At 42.4% G+C, this 19,959-nt stretch overlaps 1 protein-coding gene across 1 annotated transcript in view; it reads left to right on the forward strand.

Annotated features, from left to right (window-relative positions):
* CEP112 (centrosomal protein 112) overlaps positions 1-19,959 on the forward strand; it is a 131,795-nt gene that overhangs the window by 99,371 nt on the left and 12,465 nt on the right. Inside the window, exon 24 of the mRNA XM_072351644.1 lies at positions 15,542-15,631. Within this exon, the coding sequence (XP_072207745.1) occupies positions 15,542-15,631 (90 nt within the window). The remainder of the gene's footprint in view (positions 1-15,541; positions 15,632-19,959) is intronic.

Here is a 19,959-nt window from a genome sequence, read left to right on the forward strand (position 1 = left end):
TTTTAGAAGGTCCTCTCTCCTTTTCATAACCATATCTGTTTTTCTGCTGCCGCCAATTATTTCATTGTATGAGGCACAGTACCTTCTCTTCAAAATTACAGGGTTTCAGATGTTTAGCCAATCAGGCAAGCTGAGTGGCTGAGCATCTGCAAGTACTTTATAATATCTTTGACATGCTTTGTGAGACAAAGAATTGAGTCATCTCTTTTTTTTCCCGCAGCAAGCTTTGCACTCTGGCATCTTTCTCCACTTTTCATGTCTCGACACATTGAAGAACTTACCATGGCCAACAGCAAAATCAGACTTACAGGTTTTATAAAAGCCTAGAACCAGTGCTTGCCTGGTCTCTGAACTGCAGTCCAGTTCTGTTGGGCAGGTTTAGAAGTGTGGATTTTTCCTACGTTTTCATTGTTGTCCTCAAGTGTTTTGCTTTCCCTGCAGAAGACACTTTGCTGCCTGAGTGCTCTTTGTTCTTTTCTCAGGCCTAAAGGGAGGCCGCATTTCGTCTGTCAGTCCCCAGATTACAGCATTAAAGATGCCATAAAGGCATGATAAATTATAAAATCCCATATAGTGAAGCTATCCGTTTCTTCTAGCAAGGTAGACTACAGTGATTTTTCCATTGGAAAAATGCCAGAAAAGGTTTCAAAACAACCCATAAAATCACTGCCAGAACTTCACTTAAGGCATGAGTGAGGTCCCTGCCTATCAGAAGGGTGCAGAGAAAGCGTTCTTAATGATGGGCGTTAAATACTGACAGCGTGAGCCTATGCTGGTAATGAAGATGAGCAGACAAGGTTTTTCTCTGCGATATAAGAAATTGGAAATGAGCTTTTTTGAGGCTGTCTCGGCAGTTGCAGTTTATTGTGCTATTGCTTTTCAAAGATGCTTTGCTCTCCAAAAAGCACTGGGACTTTTATGAGGAGGAGAGAGCGAAGCTCAGAGAGACGGAGCTGGGGAGAGATCCAGAGTTACGGGGCACGCTGCCTGGGAGGGGAGCCCATGCTCAAAACCCTGGGACTTTATTGAGAGGAAAAATAAAAAAGATAAAGATACAAACAAGTGTCTAATGTCCTCCAAGCACAGGGCATCTGCAAAGCAGTCTGTGCATGGGACTGTGTAGACTTTCCAAGGGCTGTTCTTTGTTCCAGTTCCAGTGAGTTCCTGGAACGCAGCCTTCTTCCCTGCTCCTGGAACAGCCTTGACTGCAGGGCTTCTCCAGCCGTGTAGGTGGAAACACAATATGTGTGAACTATATATTCAACCAACAAAAGATTGCTGGGGAAAATGACATCTTCAAAGCAAACCTTCCATAGTCCACAAACATTTATTACTCTGTAGTAAAGGTTTTAAAGCCTGGCACAGTAACACGAGTTGCAAGGTTTGGCAAATAGAGATCTGGGAATGTGGACCCAGTCTACTCATCAGCGTGTATTTCCCTAAGATATCTTTCTTACGGTGCGGCTGATCCCAGGAGTGAGATAAAATAGCAGCAGATTGCAGTGGCTTATTCAAGCCCGCCGACACAATTTCTAGTATTTGTATAAACATTTTTATTTCTATTTTTTGCAAAACTGTATGTTCTGATATGGTTTGCAATCATTTCTGTGCTAATTGTGGTGCCGGCTGCTCCAAGTCTATCAGCAGGAGAGAGCCACTGAGGATTTCAACCTTAATGTTAAGATTTTCAAGGCAAAATTATTATTGACTTTAGAGATCTTTAGATTCCACTGAAAATTTTCTGCTGGCTCTCCAGTTTCACATGCAGTTCTGCAACTTTAGCAGATCACATATCAGCATATTTCTAAACAATGACAATTGGAGTGGCACACTCATGGGAGAATAGCGACAAGCCTGATAAACTTACCAATTTTTTGCATAGTTGAGCCTTACTTAAAAGTAATGAGAGAAACCTGGTGAATCTGAGGCTGTATGGGATAAGAGCCTGTATTTAGGGACAGGGTAGCAGTAGAATCGAGGGGTCAGTAGCACTCTCACCATGTTTGGAAGTTAGTGTATATTCTAGAAAGTGATATTTTTCCTACAAATGAAAATCCCTAGCTTCCTTAGCAGTAAAGGATTGTTACAAAGGAAGACTAAAGGAAAGCAGCCAAAGCTGCCATATTTCTGCCACTTTCTTGCATCAGTGGAGTTGAGAAGAAAGGAACTTTGCAAGTTACAGTACTGCACTTGAAAAGGAAAAAAGTAGGCGAGGACTTTTATCTGTGTATTCAGTAGATCAGATGGCAAACTCACCCAGACAGCCTAGCAGGGGAGCAGCTTCTGCTCTTCTCAGTCAGCCCCGCATGGTGTGAAGCAGCACCAAGTACATCAAAAGCTACAAATATGCATTGGGAGTAAAGTTTGGGGTTGTAAAAACATCTGTCTCATTAGCACGGCTTCTATATTTGCAAGTTCTGGCTCTGACTTTCTCACAGTTCCAAGCTGTGCAGAAGTGGCTTTTTCATCTGACGAATTTGAGTAAGAGGTTAAACCTAAAAATACTGTCGCCAAACTTGACCCTTCTGATCCTAGATAGAATCCTATCTCATTTCCTTCTCGTATCAATCACTCTTTTGTGCCCTGGTAGAAAATGCACACTCAAACAGCTTGCCAATTTTCTTCTGGGGAAAAAAAAAAACCAACAAGCAGATCATTTTAATTGAATGTTATTATCAGCCAGTTCTTGTGGTTTGACGTGGATTCAAAATGAAGCAGTTCATCTGCTTAAAGAATGCATAGGCACTAGTATAACAACTTCAGTAACTTTTTGGATGCCTCCATCCTAAAGGAAATTTGAATTGTCCTTCAGTGGAATTTTTTTCCTGCAATTGGCAGCCAAAATAGCACTAGAGCCTCAAAACTGAATAAAATTCTATTTCTGTGTATCAGGTTTTTCCCTCTTTCTCATTACAGTTTATACAGTAAACACTTTCATTTAGGCCTGGTTCACTTTGTTGCCTTGCAGTTTGAAGAGACAACCTCAATGTCTTCATACAGTTTACAGTTACATAAGGCAAAACAGTAAGTTGGTTTCGTTGGAAATATGCATTCTGCTTTGAGCCTTTTGCATGTGGATTCTGCACTTAGTGCACATGGCTCCATCTTGCATTGGTTTGGGATCCTTCCCTAGGAGTGGTGTATTGCCCCTGCTTCACGCGCTGCCTGCATGGTGCTCATTCTCTTCATTGATGAATAGAATTCAGTGTGGTATTTTCTTTGTTAACCCTTGCAAATGTGCAAACTTGATGCTGAAGCTTGCAGAGAAGACAGGGAACTTCAAGGCTGAAGCTTCTTCATAAGCTCATCACTAGACTTGTGTCTCTGACCTCTTCCAAATGCCTTTGGTCCTCCACTGAGGAAACCTCCTCATGGAGCTTAAAGAACTCACCTGTTTTCTTCTTCAGGGGTCTATGAAGTTTATTCTCAGGCAGATGGAATGAGCGTTGCCTGCAGGATAAGCTGTAGGACTCTCAATGAGCTTCTTGGCAAAAGTTCCCTGTGCAACTGCCAGATAAGAATGGATTGGAAAAGGAGTAAAGCAGAGATTCATCAAGCACAACAAAACCCACAGTCCTCTGACACAACCGCCTTTTAACTATTTCTGTTACTAAAGCTGTTTCTGCTTACTTTTAGTTCAAGTTTTCATGGCATTAAAGTGAATAACTTCATCTGTCGATGTGTCAATGATTACGAAACCAAATTGTTCAGCACTGATGGTGCTTGTGTATGATATATCTAATCCATTAATAGAACTGAACAGCTGCCTGCAGTAGTGGTAAACGTACCTGCTGGAACTGCCTTCATCAACATTGGCCAACCAATCATGAGAACCCCAAATTTGAATTTTTAATGTGTCTCTTACATTTGGCACCTCAAGAGAGCTACATCCTCAGTGAAAATAGCAGATTGCCAATTATGAAGAATTCATTAAGATTTGCTGAAGTTCAAAGCAAAAAGGCCAGTTCCTCACAGGTCAGGGCAACTCTTGTAGTGGTTCCTCCTTTGCCTCCAGCAGCAGCTCTTCTCCAGAACCTGTTTAGCTTTCTGCCAGCTTTGTTGGCGGGTGAAGAGAGCCCAACATCACATCTCCTTGCGAGTAGTTTTGTGCTGGAAGCCTATGCCCTGAATATGCTGTTTTCCTGGCCCAGCATGGCATGAGATCTACATTTCAAAACTTGTCCATGTCAGCCTTAGAAGACACAACATTCAGTGCACCTTTCACTTTGTTTTTTCAAGTTCTTCCATAAAGTCACGGCTCAGTTTTGATCTGTCTTTAGAATATCAGGAAGAAATAACTCCTGCTGTGTAGAAAGGGAGGAAAGCATCCTGGGATGCATTCAGGTCATTTGTGAATCAAAACTGAAGGCCTTGTCTACTTTCTACATCACTGCTCATGGAACCACCATAGGTGCCCATAAGTAGTCTTCACTGTTCCATCTTGACCCTCCTGCTGTTTTTGGTGTGATTCTCTTCTCACTCCAAATCCTTTCCATCAGCAGAGCATAAACTGGAGGAGGCACAGAGAGGATGTGCTTGGCTGGGCAGGAGGATGCCCACAAGCACCTGTCCTGCACCCAGCACTGCTGCTGTGCTTCCAGCTTGCTATGGGAGAGAGCTTGCAAGTAAGAATGGGAGAAAGCTGAACATGTAAAGGGAGTTTGTTTACTTACAGAAAACATGGGAGTGGCTACATGAAACTGTATAAAGAAAAATGTGGGCTATCAAATGTGAGATACCTGCAGACCAAGTCAAACTTCTGCAGGTAGCTTGGAGGAGAAATATAAAATACGTATTTTGAATATGATTTATTTAATAATGATTATTTTAGAAGGCATCTGTCTGCCTTCAGGTGCTTATGCTGTCCATAGTGCCTTTTCTTCTATGCTCTATGAGTTTTCCTCTCCATCCTGAGCCACATGAAATGTGATTGCAAGCCAGGTTTGGCACTGCTGTGAACCCATTTGCCAGCACCTGGCTCTAATAATCCAGCCTCCCTCAATATGTGTGAAGGCTGTTGTGCCTCCTCCTCTTTAGCTTGCTGTTCCTGAATCCTTGCCTCTGCAAAGAATAAGCTTATTGCTGCCTCCTTATCAGACCCCAAAGCTGCATCAAGATGGATGCGACTTTAACAGTATTGGAATTCTTAGTTCCTTCATGCTGCATCCTGTGTTGTTTTCCTCATAGCTTATGTCTCATAGATGATAAGGAATAGTTTTCTGAGTGTGCTTGAGGTAGCTGGAAGCTTTGCTTGCTGTGCTATGCAGGTCTAATGAGAGACGTCAGTATGTAACAGCACAAATGGGAAACTGGTGGTGCTTCAGAACTTTATCTGTTTTCTGTTATTTTTAATGCTCTTGCATTTTAAAAATGTCATCTATATAAGAATATTTGGAACTACTTACACATAAAGAAAATATGGAAAAATGAAAAGAGCCTGCCTTGCTTGTAGGCGTGCCAAGCTGGCTTGGCAGCTCTCACTCTGCACTGATGGAGTATTGCTCGGCCATTGAGCTCCTGCAGCATTCCCTACCTGTACAGAAGCATTCCTGAAACCAGGAGGAGGCTGGCTTGGGATATTGTCCTTGTTCAGAGCTGCAAGGTCTGTCCTGCAAGGTGTGACAGTTATCAAACACTTAAACAAGAAAAAGAAATGAAATCAAAACTCCCTAGAAATCAGATCTGCCTCGTCATGACTGCAATAAGAGTTCTGGACGTTCCACAAAGAACATATCTCAAAGTCAAAAATAGCTCTGGCTTTCTCACTCTCCTCCATGTTTACTTGTGTACAAATTGCATCTAATTTGTCACTGGTAGTGGTGAAATTATCAGCATGAAGGCATCAATTGCAGAGCTCTGTTGTGAGTGCTGCAGCAGAGCTCCCTGCACAAGGGTCTGCTCTGCCCACAGTACGTTCTGCATGTTTTCTTATAGACCAAACAGCTCTGACGAGGAATTGCTTTTAAGGGAAGCGCGGCCAATGAGTTGAAGCTGCCCTCATGCTTTATTTTTTTTACCGGTGATTCCAGTTCAACAAAAAAGATGACTTTAGAGCTAGAGATGTACAGTTGTAGGTGCTCCCAGAAAGGAGTTATGCGAGAGATGGAGTCAAATACTTCAAATAAAAAGCTAGCAGAAACATTTTGAATGGGTTGTGGAGCCTGGCATTGTTCTTTGCTATGTACATATGTGTTTTTCTATCTAAGATATTTAGTACGAATATTCCAGAGCTCTAAAATGGAGGAGGAAAAACTTCCAAAGAAGCAGGGATAGATCTTCCCCCTGTCTGGTTCTTTGGAAAAAAAAAAAAAAAAAGATGAGTGTAAAGGATTTTCGAGACGTTTAGAATCATTGGTATTATGACAGCACGCATCTCTGTCATAACATTACATGATTAACGAGATCAGAAACATTCTGGGATGTTCTGATCTGTTCTACTAATGCATCTTTTAAAAGTATAAAGTCAGCCCTCTGTAAAATAAATACTTGAAAAGCAGTTTTTGTTTTCCTCAGGCTGGTGAGATTAGAGTTTCGTAATCTGTTTGACCAGCTGCAGAGGATGTTCTTTTTCATTTCTTCTTTTTAAGTAAATGAGCTTCATCTCAACAAGACCATAAAAAAAAACCAAACAACCAGCTTCAGAAATGCTCAGTTTTCTCTCATACATTTAAATGCGAGCATTTGCACTGTCATGTCTTGTTGCAAATGTAATTGGGATGGAGGTCATTGAATAATGTTTCAAGACTTGGAATGAAGGAATTTCCAAGTTTCCAAGGGTACGTCCCTCCTCGTCAGAAACTTCCAGTTTTTGAATTAGAGACATAATGTGAGAAGATGCTGCCTCGCTGCCTCTCCCACCTTGCCTGCATGGGGTGTGCAGGCATGCAGGCATCAGGCCAGCTCCTGCTCAGTTCACAAAGCAGTGCTTTGCTTGGTGAGTTAATATTTTTGATTAAGGTTACTTTGAAGAATATAGAGATGTTATTTGCTTTCTTCTGTGTGTGAATATATGCGGGGATATGTATAATTTTCCATAGTAGAGAGAATTCCAGCAGTATCAGGCAGTCTGGTAGTTCATTGCACAACATGAATAGCTTTCTTTTGTTCATGCCGGGAATCAGATTAGCCTGTTGATTGGAAATAACTGAGCCTTTCATATTCTCTTTTTAAGAGAGCGTAGCAGAATAAGATGTTTTGCAAAGCCCGTTACCAATGTTTATGTTAGCAGGTCTTTGTGCGTGGGGGACAAGGAATGCATTTGGAAGGAGACCTTTGTTGAGCACCAGGGGTCTGCCGGGACCCCAATTGCGTCTCCAGGTGTAACGTTTCAGGACACTCACTTAAAGTGGCAGTTTGGTGATAAACGGGGTTGGGAACGGAGCGCCCGGTGGGGAGGAGATTGCCTCGTTCAGCTGCTGATTGATAAATACGCTTTATTGGGAGTCAGATGTTCAGGAAATTCTGCTCGATCCCCCGATGTTTGTTTTTGTGGAGCTGTTAGTAAGAATAGAGCGAGCAGCAAAACCAGATGTTTTACTTGTCCATTTGTATGCACAATAGCAATTTTTCACTAGCAGAGCATCTCCACCAATGTGACGTTTTGGACATTCTTATGACATACCATCAAAGAACCGAGGAGTTGCCTGAAAACACAGAAGCCAACATCAGGTCTTCCCAGGAAACTTGCTCAGAGCGTGGCAGACTCCTCTGTGCCATTGCCTTTTATTGCAGAGTTTTTAATAGAAAGCAAATGAGATGAGAATTGCTGGGGGCTCAATGAGGCCCAGCTCTGCCTGCTCCACGCTGCCATTCGGCGTGTCAGGCAGTGACCTGATTGGGAACGCTTCTTTTTGGTTAATAGTCTCCGAATCAGACTGAAAGGTTGACATGAAAAGTACCTGAAGTATTTTCTGTGTGCTCTGAGGCTGATAACAAACTTTGCAGTTCCGGTTTTAATAATGACGGGGGGAGCTGCGAAACTTCAAAAGGTTTGTGATGAATGTTTTTTGACAATACGTCAGCTGAACATTAGGCAGAATCTTGGTAAATCCCCTCATAAGTGGTTTAAAACGGAGTTTTGAACTTTTCCTTCATAACCGTATGCTTAAGATGTCACGGTATCTTTGGGTTTAAAAGATTGGTTCCATCGGGTGTGTGAGAACTGTTGGTGTTTCTGTCTGCACCTCAAAGAGTGGAAGGGGGAAAAAGTGCCATGGCTGTGGATCCGAGGGGGCTGCAGGCAAGGACCGAAGGAACAGAGGGCTCCTGGTAAATGCTGTGGGGAAGGTCCCCAGCTGACAACTATCCTAAGGACTTCACAACCTGAGGACAGACGGAGCAATGCTTGCACATGGCAACTGCTCGTTGGGTTGTGTGGTTCATTGAGAGCAGCAGATGAAAGCGTTTACTGCTGCTCTCCGAGCCTCCTCCCTCCCCTCTGCAGTCACCTGTGCCACTCAAAGCCAAAACAATTCCTTCCCTGGCTCCTTGGAACACAATGCCGAACTTTACAGCGTATCCTGCTCTTTTCCTGGAATTGCTGTCTTTGCAGGACTTGCTGTGCCCTATGACATCCTTTGCATTTCAGATGAATTCTGCTTATAGTGGAATGCGGTGAAGACCTGACTCAGTAAAATGCTTTGGTCCTTGCCTAATTTTAAGCCCACAAGTAGCTCTCTTGGTGCTGTCAGTGTGTAGGGGTGTATGACTGAGGACACTGCAGAAAAGTGGTCGAAAAACTTTGGTCAGCTACCCAAATATTTGCAGAAAATGCCAAAAACACACCGATGTCTTAAAGAAACAGAGGAGGAAAGAATCCATGTGTTGACAGAACTAACAGTACTCTGGGAATCTCCAGAACTCCCAGATCTAGGGTGGTGTTAAGGGACTGCTCAGGAGCTTGTGTGAATGATCTGCTCAACAGGCAAAGACTAAAATACACTGCTGATCAACTCCTCCAAATAGATCATGAAAAATTAAAGCAGTGTAGCGTTAGGCCCAACCACACAGGGAAAAAAATGTTTGAATAGACACTTCTTGTAGTTAAGTGACCTACTTGCAATATTTCTCACTGCTACTGGAGAGACTTAATTTTGTTCCTGGAGCCAGATTTTTCTCTTCCTTCCTGAGCCCCATTCTTCCTTCCCACGCTACCTCAAGGGAAGAACTTCTTGTTCTTCACAAGGGCATCTCCTACTGGCAAAGCACAGAAGCAATGGAGATGAACTAGAAGTGGCTGCTTGACGTGCTGATATGTGCAGAGCCTGCAGCTGTGCTTTGCAAGATCTCCTCTCCCATTCCAAAATGTCAGCAAAGTGGGCCACATTTCCAAATTTGCTCAGTATATGGCAATCCATGTTCTTCCAAGTGGGAGCTGCTGACTTTGCCTTGGGAAATTACACCTTGTACCTGATTCCTAAACAAAGGGACTGTTTTTTATCCTCCCGTAATGATTAGTAGAAAACGGGTAACACTTTTTAAAAGGAACCAACAGTTACATTTTGATTCCACGTTGTAATTTGTGTTGACTGCTCATGAAATGGTGTTTAGTAGTTGGCATCATACACTGGTCATGAGGACTCCCAGATCTGCAGCTCCGGTAGGACGTGGACAAATAGGTCTTTACTGGACTTTTCCCTTCTCCACCCACATTCACTTATTAGCAGCTTCACCCGAATGAAGTTGAACGGATGGTGAGAGGCTAGAAGGTCACTGGAAGGAATGTGCTCAAGAAAGTTTAAATATTGCGTATGGTGTTTTAATTTCTATTCCTGGGAAGCAATAAAGCATAAATTTTCTGTGCCGTCATAATAGCAATTGTAAAGTTACCTGTAGGATGGAAAAATAATTTGAGTTATTAAATGCCGAAGCTATTTTCAGTACAAAATAATAGATTGTATTTTTCTGTTGCAGCAATGTTGGCTCCCTGCACATAGGTTGTGGAGAACTTTGTTTGCAAAAACAAAGCTATTGTTTTAACAAAAACCACAGAATTTTTGCCTTTCATATTGAATCAGTAGCATAATGAGTAGTGGAGCAATAGTTCAACATCAAAGGAGACTTTTTGGATATACAGTGTGTTGCAGCAACAGTGAAAAAGTTCCCACCAGAAAGGAATTTTTCCATATGCGAACAGCAAACATATGCATTAGGTTAAACCCATCAGATTTCTCTTGCTTTCCACCAAAACCTTCTGAGGACTCAAGTACAGAGATTTTCAAACACACTGGAATGCAGCACAGGGAGCAAGCATGGCGAGGTGCGGAGCAGTGCACCAAGCTCTGCTGAGAACCACCAAGCACTGCTGATACACCAACAATATGGCTCCAACATCAGCGCTTTGCTTCTTAAAGATACAATTTTTTTTGCTCTGATTGGTAGAGCAATATTGATCTTTTAGATACATTTTGTTATTTACCTTTAGCAGGAATAAACCCAGACATACTTGCTGGTCTCCCAACAATTATTTTGAAGAGAAATACCGATTGCTTTAAAAAAAAAGTGAGTAGAGAATGTGAGTTAGAAAATAAATGCCTAACAGAAATTCCAGTGGGGGATTTGGCCTGCTCTCTTTAAATAAGGGTTGTGTTTGACACTGTAAATTGGGAGGCCATGTGGTACAAAGTTCTTCCCAGACAACTCATACTTACAGCTGCATGCAGAGAGAAAGGGACCCAGTGCTGAGCATTTCTGTAACACAATTGTAAAGCACCTCCGCATGTACTTCTGAATCAAAATTGGCTTTATTTTTTATTACCATTCACAGAGTTTTCTTTAAGCTTCCAGAGGTTGGTTTTCTTCTTATGATCGTGGAGAGAAAACACATCAATGGATGTAATTTAAATTTAGAAGGCACTTAAAGAGGGGCCTTATATTCAGAATTATTGTTGGCACATGTTTTGAGGATGTAAAGTGGAAGCCTTCTTCTGTGGGCATTAGCTAGGAGATAATTAAATCTACCGTAGGTAATTATGGTAGCTTTTATTACTGCATCTTTCATTAACTAATTATATTAATTTGGTAATGTTTGAAACATTCTTTGAAGATGAAAAGTGTTAACTATTGCTACCTTTAGCAGAAGTATTACTGTGCACTGCTCATAAGTACTTGATACAGACGCACATCTGCATGTGCAGAGCTCTTAGAGCCAGTAGAGTGCCATTGGGATGTCAGGAAGAGGCTGCTGCTACATGGTGCAACCTGATGGCAATGTGCTGTCACTTTACTGCTGATATGTTTTGTTTCAAAGTGGGAATATATTGGGTTTTTAAGAATTTTTAGGAGATTTTCCTTCTAAGTGCCTCTTATTTATTCTGCCCTTGGTAGCACAGAGATAAATCTAGTGTCTTTGTGATCCCAGAGTGATGGGAGCAGGAATAGTGCCCTGCTGGCAGTCAAGAGCTCACCTAACGTGGGAAATGATTTTAGGTCAAAGGAGAAGAAATATCACAGCTTTTGTAAATGCAGCACCTCCCCCGTAATGTTTGCTACCGAGTAACTCCACATCATTGTGATATTCGTTCATGCAAGTCTTCCAGAACTGAGTTTTCTTTCAGGGAATCCAACACTTCTCTTTTAAGATTAAAGGATAATCAAATCAGTTTTCAGATATTAAAGCCTAAGTCCTTTGAATATTCCCATTCCATACTTGTTCATGTGATTTGTAGAAATCTTTCTCTTACCAGCTTTTAGTTGATTCAGATTAAGCCTTGTAACTAATGCCAAAAATGTATTTCTGCCTTGAAAAGGGATTTTGTAATGCTGGCATCACACCCTTTGTCTCTGTGGCTCCCTGTCAAAACCACGCGCTTTACAAGTTTAGGGGTTTTAAAGAAACCCTTTGCAGCTGCAGTCTGGCACCCGGAGTTGGGCTGAGTCCCTCTGTTCCAGTGCACCATCCCAGCACCTCTGGAGCTGCACAGGCTCAAGCTCTGCCTCTCCCCATCTGCCCACCATTTTGCTGGTGATAACCAAGCCACCAAGTGCCTTCCAGGAGAAGCCTGACTGTTCATTGCTCCTTTCCTATCAGCTGGTAACTGAACAGTCATGGGCTGGCTGTGATAGCCCTGCTCCCAACCACTATCTCCACTTGAGATCCTGACAGCAATATTTCAGTGGCATTTCCTCAAAGCCGTCACTCTTCCACCCTTCTCATGTCACTCAAAATCATGTGTGATCAAAACATTTACGTTATGAATTTATTTTAGGATCCTTTCCATTTTTATAAATAAATCACACGAACGTTCCTTTTCTTCAGCTGTAATTCACCCACATTGTTGCAGTGGAGCTTATTATCTCATTTACATTTTTAAGTGCTTTTCAAAGTGTAGGATATCTGGGCTGGAAAGCAAAACATTTCATTTCTTTGTTCTCAGGCCAACACAAAGCACTTCCAAGGTCAGGTATGGTGTAGACTTTCAACAACAAACATGTTTGCATGGCATTTGAAAGCCAGTTTAACTGAAAAAAAAAACACCCCACCATACCCAACTGTCTTTGTAACAGTGATGTAAGTCAACGTAGCAAAGCTGAGAGAGGGGGATTCATTTTGTCCTTGGAAAAACCGAGCTTAATAAGTTTGGTTTTGTTTTCCTGCTTCTGACCCTCAGAAATTGGCCAGTGATTTTTACTTGCTTTTTTTTTTTTCTTTTTTTTTTCCTGTGCCTTTTTCTTCATCTCAACAGTTGTTAAACATAAGCGCTGTTATTCTTTGGGCAAAATCGGACACTTTGAAGCTGCGCATTTTGAAACCAAACCAAACCTTTGTTTCGTTTTCCAACAGAGATGTTCTCTGGTGCACCTGGGGTAAGTCCTCTGCTGTTTGTGAGAGCATTCTGCATGCTGAAAACTTATCTGTCAGATGCAGAAATGATGTGATGGCGCTGGGTAGCTTCAGAAATCGCTATCAGCATTCAGGCTCTGACCACTGCCTATGAAGCGTTTTGACAATAGAGAGAATTTTCAGTGTGATCTTCAAAAGGGCGCATTATTCATGACAGCCATCACGGTTCCTCCTAGCAAATTACAATCATGGGCAGCAATCTTACTTGGTTCTAATTACTATCTTCACAGAGATAATCGCATGCAGGAATCTACAGCAACTATGAGATTTTTGATGTTACTTTTTTTTTGTTGTTTTGTTTTCACGCGGCTTTGATCAAATACTGATCTTTTGGGTTTGCTTTTTTGTCTTCGTGCTGGTAGGAGGGCTGAAATATCCAGACGAGCATTACTTCCAGGGCATCCTTCATAAACAAAACCACTATCTACAAAGTGAGCAGCAGCAGAACCTGTGTGCAAAGCACTGAAGTTTACTAGTGATAGTCAAAATGGTGAAGCCATTTGTGGTTCATTAGAGGCACGAGTCTTTTCTTACACAGTCCCAGTACCAGCAGACAGTTGTGACTGGAAAAGCCTGCAAACTCGTACAGTATATTGGGTTTGATGATTGATGAATGGATAATAATATACTTTGTTACCCTTATATGCTATGGTTAAAAAACAAACAGCAAAAAAAATACCCTTATTTCTAAATTATGCTTGTTTAAGACCTTGTCTGCCCTTTTAATGGAACAAAATGTGTGCTCCATGCTAACAGATACTATCTAGAGGAGGTGGACCTAACAAAATCTCTGTGTTGTCTGAACTTCCCAAATTAAATTACTTTAGGGTGCATCACAAGCCCATGTGAGTGTTCCTGAGAGCTGCTGGTCATGCCTGGAAGCTTTGGTGTTACGGGAAGACTGTTACCAAGTTCATTGGGCCTTTGGTGATCTTTGATATGTGGCCCTCCTTGTTCTGTGTTGCATTTCCACATCGCATGACCCAATCTTTGTAGGTTTCACATCAGGGTCGGTTTGTTTGTGTTTTAAGTTATGATATTAGAGGTACAAAAAGAAAACAATGAGCCTACAGTTCACATGTTAAGTTTCATTATTAATAATGCAAATTACTGCTACTGCAAGACTTGTTGAGTATCGAGAGTTGAGATGAGATACGTGTTCAAATCTGGATTTTGGCCTTTCTCAGAAGCGATGATAGCATAAAAGTCCCTGGGCAGATTTGAAGTTCATGCTTGGGTCTGGTTACATTTTTTGGCATTAGAACATGTAATAGCCTTATAACTGTAAGACTTTAAAGTTAATGCCTGGCATCACTTCAAAACAAGGGGCAAGATCTATCATAAGTAGTCCTCTTATCTTATCTCCATAGCAATTTTATCCTGTAAATGATTTGAGAGCGCAGGATTTCAGTGCTGTGGAAAAGAGCAAGGGTTTTGCTGTTCAATCTTTGTACCCCTGGTCCTGTGAACGATGCTGGTTTTACTCCTGGGTGTCCCATGCTGAGGAGGCAGTGCTCACTGTGCCGTGTGTTCTGCAGGGCACGTGGGGTCACACTGGTCCCCATTGCAGCAACAAGTTCCCAGTGCTCCTCCATACCCCACCGCAGGCACCCTGGTGTCCCTATGGCCAGTCCCCAGGACCAGCCCCTGCTCAGCTCCCGGCTGCCCCATGCCTTTCAGCTGATGGACAGCTCTGCCCCGATTTTCTGCCTTACAAAAGATAGCTCAAACTATTCCCTTTCTGCTGCCACAGCTGCCTCTGTGCCGATGTCAATCTCACATCCACATTGTGCGCTTTGCTTCAAGTCAGCACTTGCAGCTAACAATGCCTTTATTCAAGCTGACAACATAACTAAGCTTTTAGTAAGTGTGTAAGTAAATGTTAAGTGTGTATTCAAATGTCCAACAATGGCTAGGAAACTTTAAAAAAAATATATCTTTGAAACTTGGTATTGTTTGTTTGGTGTGTATCTGTTAGAAATAACACAGGCTATCAGCTCCTTGGGGCATGACTTCTCCTTTGTTAAGCACACAACAAAAAGATCAAGGCTCCAAGGGACGGCCGTAATAGAAATAAATATATAAGAGGGACAATAATGACAAAATAAAGTTGTCGATGCATTTTATGAGAGAGGCTTAGAAGTGATTGTTCCTGAACTAAATAAAGACTGGATTTAAAGACTGGGTTGTTGTGGTAAAGGGACGCCATTGCAATATCCTCTTATTTATTGCCATCTATGCAGTGTCTGTAAGTCCCATGCTGAATTCACCCCGGGGCAGGAGGGAGCCCCGTGTCTCAGTGAGTGTCCCATGACAGAAGCATGGAATGCATTTCCACTCAAATTCCAGACATAGATTTCCAGAGAGGTTTGTTACTCAGGTTGAAAGGAAAAGTTACTGGTGCGCTGCTGAAGTGTTCCCAGGAAACACAGGTTGTATAAATAGCATGATAGGTGGTGGTGAAGCACCGGCACTGCCCACAACTGTGGGTGCCCCATTCGTGGAGGTGCTCGAGGCCATGGAGGGACCTGGGCAGCCTGAGCTGCTGGGGTCACCCAGCCCCTGACAGAAGTTGGAACTGGGTGGTATTTAAGGTCCTTAAGCCGTTCCATGTCCCTATAAGCTAGTGTCGAAGCACATTGCCTGTGAGTTTTTTGGGGGGGTTTCTCACATGTTCTGTACCCATTGGTGTTGTTTCAGACCCTACAAGATGAAGTGGAGCGTTCCCACAGCCAGGCGCGGGCAGCAGAGAAGAAGCTGCAGCGCAGGGAGCTGGAGACCCACGAGCAGGTATGGGGCTGCCCCTGGGCGGGGAGCTGCGATGAGGAACAACAAGATCTTGCTTCAAAGCAAAAGCACATATTTTCCTGCAAAATTTTCAGCTAGCTTTCTTTTTTGTTTTTGTTAATAAAAGGGAATTAAACTGTCTGAACCCTACGGGCAAAATACTTATCTTTTGCTCTCTATTTCAGGTTGGTATTTCAACTATCCTAACTGTTAAATGATGCATTTATTTTAAAGTGACTAGGCTGCTGTAACAGAGGGTTCTGAGACTATTTTAACCCCCTTGTTTGATGCTTGTATTGAGAGAATTATACTTGGACAATGACTGAGATAAAAAATAATCTTTACTGCTGATCTCATGCATCTATCATCCTAGCATGTTGTCTGTAAACAGTTCCATGTGATTAATGCTGCTGAAATTAACGTAGATACTTCCAGTGAAAGCAGAGATGCAGTGTGCTTCAAGCAAAATAGCGTATGTGCTTTACAGAGATTTTTCAGTGCCCTGGAAATGAAGGAAGATGTGTTATTTGGTGCGTGGTTGTCTCTCCCAGAGAACAACATCGGCCTGCACACAGCGATGATGATTCTCTTATGTATTACCCACTATAATGGTGTGTCCAGGCCACCTGTAAGCGTGTTCATCTGGCATTAACAGCAGCTAATGACTGGTCAGCTGAATGGGGAGCTGAAGGATGTAAGGCACGAACTGAGACCTCACTGTCTACTTTTACAAAGCATTGTCTGAAGCAGAATTGCATAAAACATCAAAATTTGCATTGGCACTGTCACAAAGGCTACTTTTCTGAGCTTTTACATGTCTATAAATAAGGAGGAGAGAGGGTTAAACAGCTTCTGCTTTTCATTAAAAGGAAAAATCTTGTGTTTTGATTCTATAACAACAACAAACAAATGAATGAGACATGAAAAAACATTTTGTTGCGCTTTTAATTAAAACTAAAAAGCTGTTTCTCGTTACAGCTTGTTGGGTGGTATCAGCGCTCCATGTTTGCCTTCTTTCAGTGCAATGTCCTTAGAACTCAGCAGTGACTGACAGGTCCACAGGGCTCAGCCTCTTCGTTCCAGGAACCCTCTGCTGATTGCACAGAGTTAACCTTTACTATAATTATCCGGAGAGACAGAGTCAGCTTAGTGACATAAACTGTCGTGTAAATAACATCGTTGTGTTTCCAGCACTTTTATATTTAAGCCTCCAGGAATTCCCACTTGGATTAACCTAAATCATTTATCTTCTCCATGGAGGTTCTCCTGTCTCTGCTAAGCGTGGCCTTCCAGGGCAGTGGTGCACATGGTCAATAACACTGCTGCTAGACTGCAGTCTCAGCGTTGTGTATTACCACCTTTCTTCATGCTGCAGTGCTGAATGTCTTTCAAAAATCAGATGTCTGACTTGCCAAGACATACAGAATTGCATTAATGGACTATGGCAAGCTAGCTGTAAATGGAGTATAACTCACCCTTCATAGAACCTGCATATATGTGGGCTTATGGTGTATTGTCCCAAGGCAGTGGAAGCAGTCTGGGAAGGTTCCTAAGAAGTGTGGGTGCACCCCAACCTTTTCCTTGCAAACCAATGATGAAGTTTCTTCTGTCTCAGGAATCTGTAAACCTGGGGACTGATCCCGTGTAGATTACACTCCTGCACTGCACGCTGTTGTAGCATTGGTTGTCTCTGATCTGTGTGTGGATACAAGACAACACTTCTGACAGGAAGGTCTTTCGTTCCATCAGAAGTGTTTCTCTTTCTTGAATTACACAGAATTATGTGGCTGTCAGTCATAGTTGGAAGATGTGAATTGTTCATACAGACTTTACATCCTGTGTGTGTGTAATTATGACGCATACCAGTAGAGGAACCCCAGCAAATAAGGAAACTTGGGCACGTCCAAAGAACTTTGCTGGATTGGGGCCTATCTAATTAATGGTAGTCATCTCTTTATTGCTCTGTTACCTGGATTCTTGTAGAATGCTTTGTTCAATCTGTTTCATTTTGGTTTGGAATACTGCTCATTCCTCAGTCTAACTGTAGTGCAGGATTGGGTATGATATTTCTAATTGAAGATAATACAGGGGGGAAAAAGGGTTTTAATGTTCATGAACAATCAATCAGGGTAACATCAGGATAGGTATTCAAACCATAGGAACGCGCCTCCAAACAGTCAAGTCACAATTACAGCTTTAAAGGATAGAGCTTCTCTGAAGACACAAAATCAATTACGTCCAATTAATGAACATTACTGAGCAATTGAAGGAGAATGCCAATACAGAATAGATTATTAAAGAGGGAGAAAGGAGTTATCTGAATAAAAGTGTTGTAGAAGTATTTGGAATAAAACGGAGCAGCTTAGTTTGTTAAGTGGATTTCACTTGCATTCCAATGAAAACAGGAGTGATAATTGTAAAAGAGCTGTGATTCAAAAGCATTCAGCAAGTGCTCAGATTTAATATTTATCACTCTGACTTGCTCATTTTTTTTTATGACTGCTGGATATTTACCACGTTCAGCCTAACTTACTGTTTCCATGCCAACTAAATCTATTTGTTCTCAGATGAAGGCCGTGATGCATCACTCTGAAATTTCAGCTGCTGTGTAGCTCAGGGAACTTCTAACATTTGCCACACCTTATCTTTGATGGCAATGGTGCTATTGTCTGCAGATTTGGGGAGCTATGAGTAAAGGAGCAGTGAGACAGCGATGAGCAAGATGTGCCCACATCCAGGGTATGCGTCCCAAATGGTTCTTAGCACAATGAAGGCTGGAAGACCTGAGTAATATCCTTTTCCTTCAGGGCTTTTTGTCCGTATTTCTTTTCAGGTTTGTTTTAAAGATATCACAGAGTTTTAAATGCAGTCAGATGAATTCACAGAAAGCCTTTGCCCCTTTACCCCATTGTCTGGGTCTGCCTTGACAGTTTCACTATGGCTGCTCCCACTGCTTTGCCAAAGCTCGATGTATGTTCTGGAAAAGTGACATGGAAGCAGTGGAGCTTCCTCCCCTCTGGCCTTGGTGAGCGCTGCAAGAAGTCTGCTTCCAAAGCTGCCTCTTCCCCGTCCCACCGGGACTTCCAGCTCTGGTGCTTTGGGTGACTGCAGGAGCCAGGCTGTGCCTCCAGTTCTGGGGAGTGAAAGTTGGTCCTTGAATTTCCAGACGTTCTCAAAGGGTTTTCTTTCTCGGAACCAGCTGGACTCAGATCGGGTTAATAAGCTGTAGGTTAGATGGATGGTTGGACTGACGATCCAAAAAGGTCTTTTGCAACCAACGTGATTTTATGATTCTGGGTTGGGTATTTAAAAGGAAAGCTTTGCTTTTGGTCTGAAATGCAGGTGAGGAGGATTTAGACAGCATTTGATTCTCAGAGCTGCTGAGCTCTGGAAGCTGAGAAATGAACAGTAAGCACGCACTGGAGGTAGTGATGAAATTCTGCCATTTGCTCTGGTTGCTTCAACCCACAGCACTGAAACGCTTCCAGATTTTTTCCCTGGAGACCCATCTGTGCTCCCACAGAAATGGGAAGCTTGGGAAGCTCTGAATGATGCTGACCACAGCGATCTGCAGTGGGGAGCCCTTGTCTGCTGCTGGGATGCAATGGGAGGAACGTGGGATCCAAAGGGACAAGCACCATCACTTCAAAAAGAGCAACTCCAAATCGTGGCACATTCCAACAGCTCTTGCACTTTCTGCATGTGACCAACATGTGCTGGTTATACCTCTGTAAGAGACCTTTCATGGAGATAGGTGCACCTTCAGCTGCATGGCAGTGTTGACTGAGGCATGATAAAATTAGTGCTGTCATTACTCAGAGCCAGATTCTACCATTCTTATCTTGGCTCATGCCTACCATACGTGCAAGTCCATTGATGGACTCATTAATCACTTTGATACAATAGTGCCCCCAAATTGAAGACTGAGATGGTTATAATAAATCAAAACTTTGCATTTGTCAGTTTGTGGGTTCTTTCAGCATTTTAACAACCTACTATGAAAGGAATGCAGAATTAAACAGAATTTAGTAAATTATACTGTAAACATGACATTTCAGAGTAGCAGAAGGAGGAAGAAGCTGAGATTCAAGCACAGAAAAGCAGATTTTCAGGTGGGATTTGAAAGGAGCTGGAAATCAATGGAGTTGAAAGTTACCAGGAGCTCCATATGGCAGAAACTGCAGGAGAGAAGGCTCTCACCAACTGTGAGCCTGTCAAAGGGAAGAGAGGAAGACAGCGATGATGTTTGCATGGACGTCAGTGATCAAACATGAGCTTTGGTCATCAGACACAACTGGAAAATGCACGGATGTATACCTGCTCCATAGGAC

This window comes from Excalfactoria chinensis, chromosome 17 (assembly GCF_039878825.1).
Source record: "Excalfactoria chinensis isolate bCotChi1 chromosome 17, bCotChi1.hap2, whole genome shotgun sequence".
Taxonomy (NCBI): domain Eukaryota; kingdom Metazoa; phylum Chordata; class Aves; order Galliformes; family Phasianidae; genus Excalfactoria; species Excalfactoria chinensis.